Genomic DNA, 7,967 nt, shown 5'->3' with positions numbered 1-7,967 from the left:
TTTTTTCCCCTAAAAACCCAATTTTGCCTTCCAAAAATCCTATTTCTTCCCCTAAAAAATTCCAATTTTTCCCCTAAAAATTTCCATTTTTTTCCAATTGTTTCCCCTAAAAAATCCCATTTTTCCCCTAAAAAATTCCCCATTTTTCCCCTAAAAAATTCCCCATTTTTCCCCAAAAAAAATCCCATTTTCCCCCTAAAAATTTCCTTTTTTTCCCTCTAAAAAATCCCATTTTTCCCTTAAAAATTCCCATATTTCCCCAAAAAATCCCATTTTTTTCCCCCAAAAAATCCCATTTTTCCCCCTAAAAAATCCCATTATTTCCCAAAAAATTCCCCATTTTTCCCTCCAAAATCCCAATTTTTTCCCTCCAAAAAAATCCCATTTTTTCCCCCAAAAAAATCCCATTTTTCCCCTAAAAAATTCCCCATTTTTTCCCCAAAATAAATCCCACTTTCCCCCTAAAAATTTCCTTTTTTTCCCCTAAAAAAATCCCACTTTTCCCTTAAAAATTCCCATATTTCCCCCAAAAATCCCATTTTTTCCCCAAAAAATTCCCATTTTTTCCCCCAAAATTCCCATTTTTTCCCCAAAAAGTCCCAAATTTTCCCCAAAAAATCCCATTTTTCCCCCAAAAAATCCCAAATTTTTCCCCCAAAAAATCCCAATTTTTCCCTTAAAATTCCCATTTTTTCCCTAAAATCCTAAATTTTTCCCCCTAAAAAATCCCATTTTTCCCTTAAAAATCCCATTTTCCCCCTAAAAATTCCCATTTTTTCCCCTAAAAAATCCCATTTTCCCCCTAAAAATTCCCCATTTTTCCCTCCAAAATCTCAATTTTTTTCCCTCCAAAGATCCACTTTTTTCCACAAAAATTCCCATATTTTTCCCCAAAAATTCCCCATTTTCCCCTCTAAAATCCCAATTTCTCCCTCTAAAAATTCCCATTTTTTCCCTAAAAAATCCCATTTTTTCCCCCAAAAATTCCCATTTTTTCCCCTAAAAAATCCCATTTTTTCCCCAAATTTTCCCCATTTTCCCCTCTAAAATCCCAATTTTTGCCCTATAAAGAATCCCATTTTTTCCCCTAAAAAATCCCATTTTTTCCCTAAAAAGTTCCCTATTTTTCCCCCAAAAAATCCCATTTTTCCCCTAAAAATTCCCATTTTTCCCCAGAATTCCCAATTTTTTCCCCTAAAAAATCCCTTTTTTTCCCCAAAAATTCCCCATTTTTCCCTCCAAAATCCCAATTTTTTCTCTCCAAAAAATCCCTTTTTTTCCCCAAAAAAATCTCATTTTTCTCCTAAAAAATCCCATTTTCCCCCTAAAAAATTCCCCATTTTTCCCCCAAAAAATCCCATTTTTCCCTAAAAATTCCCATTTTTCCCAAGAATTCCCAATTTTTTCCCCTAAAAAAAATCCCTTTTTTTCCCCAAAAAATCCCATTTTTCCTTTAAAAATTCCCCCATTTTTCCCCTAAAAAATTCCCCATTTTTTCCCCCAAAAAATCCCATTTTTCCCCCAAAAAATCCCATTTTTTCCCCAAAAAAATCCCATTTTTTCCCCTAAAAAATCCCATTTTTTTCCCCAAAATTCCCATTTTTCCCCAAATTTTTCCCCAAACTTTTCCCTTTTTTTCCCCAAATCCCGTTTCCCCCCCAGTCCGTGGCTCCTCACCGATGCCGGTGTCCCCCAGGAAAGCCCCCAGCCCCTGGGGGGGTCCCGGGGGGTCCCTGGAGCGCAGCCAGGCCCCGAACTCTGCGCAGGACATCGAGGCGTGCCGTGGCTCCCACTGGCCAAACGAGGGGTTAAAATCAGACCCAAAACCGCCCCAAATTCACCCAAAATGTTTCACAGAATTTTCAAAAATCCCCCTCAAAAATCCCACCCCAAAACGGCCCCAAAATCCCCGAAAATGGCACGAAAAAACTGCAAAAAAATGGCTCCCCATGCCCATATATGGGCATTAGGCCACGCCCAGAATGTTAAAGCCCCTCCCATTACCATTAAGCTCCTCCCACTGTCTTTAATGCCCTTATATGGTCATCAAGCCCCCCCTCCCCCCCAAAACACTTTAAGCTCCTCCATGCCACTAAAACCCCTCCCACTACCGTTCAATGCCCATATATGGTCATTAAACCCCTCCCACTGGTCTTAGGGCCCCTCCCACCACTTTCAAACCCCTCCCACCACTCTTTAATGCCCATATATGGTCATCAAACCTCTCCCACTGGCCTTAGGCCCCTCCCATGCAACTTAAACCCCTCCCACAACCCTCCAATGCCCATATATGGTCATCAAACCACTCCTACCACCTTTAAACCCCTCCCACCACCCTCCAATGCCCATATATGGTCATTAAACTCCTCCCACTGCCGTTAAACCCCTCCCACCACCCTCCAATGCCCATATGTGGTCACCAAGCCCCACCCACCACCTTTAAGCCCCTCCCAGAACACTTTAAGCTCCTCCATGCCACTGAACCCCTCCCACAACCAATTCAATGCCCATATATGGTCATCAGGCCCCTCCCACTGCCCTTAAACCCCCTCCCACCACCTTCAAACCCCTCCCACCACTCTTTAATGCCCCATATATGGTCATCAAGCCCCTCCCACTGCCCTTAAACCCCTCCCACCACCTTGAAACCCCTCCCACCATTCCTCAATGCCCATATATGGTCATCAAACTCCTCCCACTGACCTTAAACCCCTCCCACAACCGTTCTATGCCCATACATGGTCATCAAACCACTCCCACCACTTTAAAACTCCTCCCACCGCCCTTAAACCCCTCCCACCACCCTCCAATGCCCATATGTGGTCACCAAGCCCCACCCACCACCTTTAAGCCCCTCCCAGAACACTTTAAGGCTCCTCCCATGCCACTGAAACCCCTCCCACAACCATTCAATGCCCATATATGGTCGATCAGGCCCCTCCCACCACCTTCAAACCCCTCCCACCACCCTCCAATGCCCATATATGGTCATCAAGCCCCACCCGCCACCTTTAAGCCCCTCCCAAAACACTTTAAGGCTCCTCCCATGCCACTGAAACTCCTCCCACTACCGTTCAATGCCATATATGGTCATCAAGCCCCTCCCACTGCCCTTAAACCCCTCCCACCACCTTCAAACCCCCTCCCACCACTCTTTAATGCCCATATATGGTAATCAAACCCCTCCCACTGCCCTTAGGCTCCTCCCACCACCTTCAAACCCCTCCCACCACCCTTTCAATGCCCATATATGGTCATCACACTCCTCCCACTGCCCTTAGGCCCCTCCCACCACCTTCAAACCCCTCCCACCACTCTTTAATGCCCATATATGGTCATCAAACCCCTCCCACCACCCTTAAGCCCCTCCCACTGCCATTAAACTCCTCCCACCGCCCTTAAACGCCTGCCAGTCCCCTCCCAGTACAAACCAGTAACCCCAGCCCCAAACCAGTACAAACCAGTATAAACCAGTAACCTCAACCCCAAACCAGTACAAACCAGTACAAACCAGTAACCCCACACCCCAAACCAGTACAACCAGTAACGCCTAATTCCAAACCAGTACAAACCAGTATAAAAATTCCCCCTTTTTCCCTTTTTTCCCATTTTTAACCCTTTCACTCCCTCCCAGCACCCCAAACCCCCTCCCAGTCCCTCCCAGTTCCCTCCCAGTCCAAACCAGTAACCCCCAACCCCAAACCAGTATAAACCAGTAAGAACCAGTACCGGGAGCTGGCAGCGGGGGCAGCAGCACTGGCGGCACTGGGGACACTGGGGCCGGGCCCCGCTCGGCCTCGAAGATGAACCCGAAGGAGCACTGGGAGCAAACTGGGACTTACTGGTTTATACTGGGAGGCCTCCCCAGATGAACCCGAAGGAGCACTGGGAGCAAACTGGGACTTACTGTTTATACTGGGAGGCTCCCAGATGAACCCGAAGGAGCACTGGGAGCAAACTGGGACTTACTGGTTTATACTGGGAGGCTCCCAGATGAACCCGAAGGAGCACTGGGAGCAAACTGGGACTTACTGGTTTATACTGGGAGGCTCCCAGATGAACCCGAAGGAGCACTGGGGAGCAAACTGGGACTTACTGGTTTATACTGGGAGGCTCCCAGTTCGGACCCGAAGGAGCACTGGGAGCAAACTGGGACTTACTGGTTTATACTGGGAGGCTCCCAGATGAACCCGAAGGAGCACTGGGAGCAAACTGGGACTTACTGGTTTATACTGGGAGGCTCCCAGATGAACCCGAAGGAGCACTGGGAGCAAACTGGGACTTACTGGTTTATACTGGAGGCTCCCAGTTCGGACTGGGGACAGCCCGAGGGAGGAAACCAGTATAAACCAGTATAAACCAGTATAAACCAATATAAACCAGTAAGGGATAAACACAAACCAGTATAATCCAGTATAATCCAGTATAAACCAGTATAAACCAGTAAGGGATAAACAAAAACCAGTAGACACCAGTATAAACCATTAAAGGGAAAACACAAACCAGTATAAACCAGTATAAACCAGTATAAACCAGTATAAACCAGTAAGGAAAAATCCAAACCAGTATAAACCAGTATAAACCAGTATAAACCAGTATAAACCAGTATAAACCAGTATAAACCAGGAAGAAAAAATCCAAACCAGTATAAACCAGTATAAACCAGTAAGGCATAAACACAACCTGGTATAAACCAATATAAACCAGTAAAAACCAGTATAAACCAGTAAGGAAAAACCCAAACCAGTATAAACCAATATAAACCAGTATAAACCAATATAAACCAGTATAACCAGTAAGGGAAATGCCCAACCAGTATAACCCAGTACAAACCAGTATGAAACCAGTATAAACCAGTAACCCCAAATCCCCTCCCAAATCCTTCCCAGTTCATCCCAGTATAAACCAGTAACCCCAAATTCCCTCCCAGTTCATCCCAGTTCATCCCAGTATAAACCAGTAACCCTCCACCAACCCCAGACCCCAAACCAGTACAAACCAGTATAAACCAGTATAAACCAGTAACCCCACATCCCCTCCCAGTTCATCCCAGTCCATCCCAGTCCCTCCCCAGTAACCCCAAACCCCCTCCCAGCCCCCTCCCAGTCCAAACCAGTAACCCCCGAGCCCAAACCAGCATAAACCAGTATAAACCAGTATAAACCAGTATAAACCAGTATAAACCAGTACATGGGGGCACCACAGGAACTGGGGGTCCCTCAGCAGCTCCAGCTCCGTCAACTTCCGGGTCACCAGGCCGAAGGTGTCGGGGTCCAGACAGCGCCGCAGCTGCTCCCAGTATAAACAGTACAAACCAGTATGAACCAGTAAGAGCTCCCCAGTATAAACCAGTATAAACCAGTATAAAGAAATCCCCATTTTCACCTTTTTTTGCCCATTTTTAACCCTTTAACTCCCTCCCAGTGCCCCAAATCCCTTCCAGTTTGTCCCAGTCCCCTCCCAGTACAAACCAGTAACCCCTCCCAACTCCTCCCAGTATAACCAGTACAAACCAGTATAAACCATTATAAGAAAATCCCTGTTTTCCACGTTTTCCACCCATTTTTAACCCTTTAATCCCCTCCAAATCCCCCCAAACTTCACCCCAGTGACCCCCAAACCCTCCCAGTCCCCTCCCAGTACAAACCAGTAACCCCCAGTCGCAAACCAGTACAAACCAGTACAAACCAGTACAAACCAGTAACCCCAAATCCCAATTTAACCCTTTTCCATCCATTTTAAACCGTTTTTTTCACCATTTTCACCCATTGAATTCCCTCCAAATCTCCCCAAATTCCACCCCAGCCCCTCCCACCACCTCCCTCCCAGTGCCTTCCCAGTATAAACCAGTATAAACCAGTAAGCCCCAGTCCCAAACCAGTACAAACCAGTATAAACCAGTAACCCCAAATCCCCATTTTCGCTCCTTTTCTCCCCTTTTTAACCCTTTAACTCCCACCAAACCCCTCAGACTTCACCCCAATGACCCCCAGTGCACCCCCAACCCCCTCCCAGTACAAACCAGTATAAACCAGTCCCAAACCAGTACAAACCAGTATAAACCAGTAACCCCAAATCCCCATTTTCCCTCCTTTTCTCCCATTTTTAACCCTTTAACTCCTTCCCACTTCCTCCAAATCCCCCCAAACTTCACCCCAGTGACCCCCAGCGTCCCTCCCGGCCCCCTCCCAGTATAAACCAGTATAAACAGTACCGCGGGCTCCAGCGTGGACCAGTACCAGAGGCGCTGGGCGTCGTCGCGCAGGTCGGGCCGGCCGCAGCTGGGCAGCCCAGGGCGCCCACCCCCCTCTCCCTCAGCCCACCGTGAAGTGCAGCCGGAAGCACTCGGGGCACAGCGGGCACGAGCAGCCCGGCAGCCACTGCATCTGCACCAGTATAAACCAGTAAGAACCAGTAAGGAACCGCTCTGATCCCAGTTTGGTCCCAGTTCCATTGGGGTGAATGGGGCTGCTGCCCCCAGTGGTCACTGAGGGAATGGCAGCCATTAAAGCACCAAACCAGTTCAAACCAGTAACTCCCAGTTCATCCCAGTAGCTCCAAACCTCCTCCCAGTTCATCCCAGTAGGCCCCCAGGAACTCCCAATAAGAACAGACCAGTACAAACCAGTACAAACCAGTATAAACCACTGAACTCCCAATGGAACTACAGCTATTAAATCACCAAACCTGTACAAACCAGTAGCTCCCAGTTCATCCCAGTTGCTCCCAGTAAGCCCCCAGTCCATCCCAGTAATCCTCCAGTAGCCCCACACCAGTATAAACCAGTAAGAACCAGTAAGGAACCGCTCTGATCCCAGTTTGGTCCCAGTTCCATTGGGGTGAATGGGGCTGCTGCCCCCAGTGGTCACTGAGGGAACTGCAGCCATTAAAGCACCAAACCAGTTCAAACCAGTAGCTCCCAGTTCATCCCAGTAGCTCCAAACCTCCTCCCAGTTCATCCCAGTAAGCCCCCAGGAACTCCCAATAAGAACAAACCAGTACAAACCAGTACAAACCAGTATAAACCACTGAAATCCCAATGGAACTACAGCTATTAAATCACCAAACCTGTACAAACCAGTAGCTCCCAGTTCATCCCAGTTGCTCCCAGTAAGCCCCCAGTCCATCCCAGTAATCCTCCAGTAGCCCCACACCAGTATAAACCAGTAAGAACCAGTAAGGAACCGCTCTGATCCCAGTTGGATCCCAGTTCCATTGGGGTGAATGGGGCTGCTGCCCCCAGTGGTCACTGAGGGAATGGCAGCCATTAAAGCACCAAACCAGTTCAAACCAGTAGCTCCCAGTTCATCCCAGTAGCTCCAAACCTCCTCCCAGTTCATCCCAGTAAGCCCCCAGGAACTCCCAATAAGAACAAACCAGTACAAACCAGTACAAACCAGTATAAACCACTGAAATCCCAATGGAACTACAGCTATTAAAGCACCCAACCAGTACAAACCAGTAGCTCCCAGTTGCTCCCAGTTGCTCCCAGTAAGCCCCTAGTCCATCTCAACAAACCCCCAGTAGCCCCACACCAGTATAAACCAGTAAGAACCAGTAAGGAACCGCTCTGATCCCAGTTTGGATCCCAGTTCCATTGGGGTGAATGGGGCTGCTGCCCCCAGTGGTCACTGAGGGAACTGCAGCCATTAAAGCACCAAACCAGTTCAAACCAGTACAAACCAGTAGCCCCAAATTCATTCCCAGTTCATCCCAGTAAGCCCCCAGTAAGCCTCCAGTAAGCCCCAGTACCCACAAACCAGTATAAACCAGTATAAACCAGTTCATCCCAGTTCCATTGGGGTGAATGGGGCTGCTGCCCCCAGTGGTCACTGAGGGAATGGCAGCCATTAAAGCACCAAACCAGTTCAAACCAGTACAAACCAGTAGCCCCAAACCCATTCCCAGTTCATCCCAGTAAGCCCCCAGTAAGCCTCCAGTAAGACCCAGTACCCACAAACCAGTAT

General features: G+C 47.8%; 1 protein-coding gene across 4 annotated transcripts in view; it reads right to left on the bottom strand.

Moving 5' to 3' along the window:
• Positions 1 to 1,657: 1,657 nt before the first annotated feature.
• LOC132322820 (E3 ubiquitin-protein ligase RNF31-like) overlaps positions 1,658 to 7,967 on the bottom strand; it is a 33,319-nt gene continuing 27,009 nt past the window's right edge. For 3 of the 4 annotated variants that reach the window (XM_059837527.1, XM_059837525.1, XM_059837528.1), the window contains 4 exons: positions 6,215 to 6,386; positions 5,191 to 5,289; positions 3,730 to 3,820; positions 1,658 to 1,792 (listed from right to left, as the gene is read on the bottom strand). In XM_059837527.1, the coding sequence (XP_059693510.1) occupies positions 6,315 to 6,386 (72 nt within the window). In that variant the 3' untranslated portion in view covers positions 1,658 to 1,792; positions 3,730 to 3,820; positions 5,191 to 5,289; positions 6,215 to 6,314. Of the gene's footprint in view, positions 1,793 to 3,729; positions 3,821 to 4,180; positions 4,265 to 5,190; positions 5,290 to 6,214; positions 6,387 to 7,967 lie in introns of those variants that run through there. The other variant, XM_059837526.1, reaches the window with a different exon arrangement.

The sequence above is a fragment of the Haemorhous mexicanus genome, unplaced genomic scaffold (assembly GCF_027477595.1).
Source record: "Haemorhous mexicanus isolate bHaeMex1 unplaced genomic scaffold, bHaeMex1.pri scaffold_146_ctg1, whole genome shotgun sequence".
Taxonomy (NCBI): domain Eukaryota; kingdom Metazoa; phylum Chordata; class Aves; order Passeriformes; family Fringillidae; genus Haemorhous; species Haemorhous mexicanus.
The sequence above is the reverse complement of the archived record's forward strand: the minus strand, read 5'-3'. Positions and strand labels throughout refer to the sequence as shown.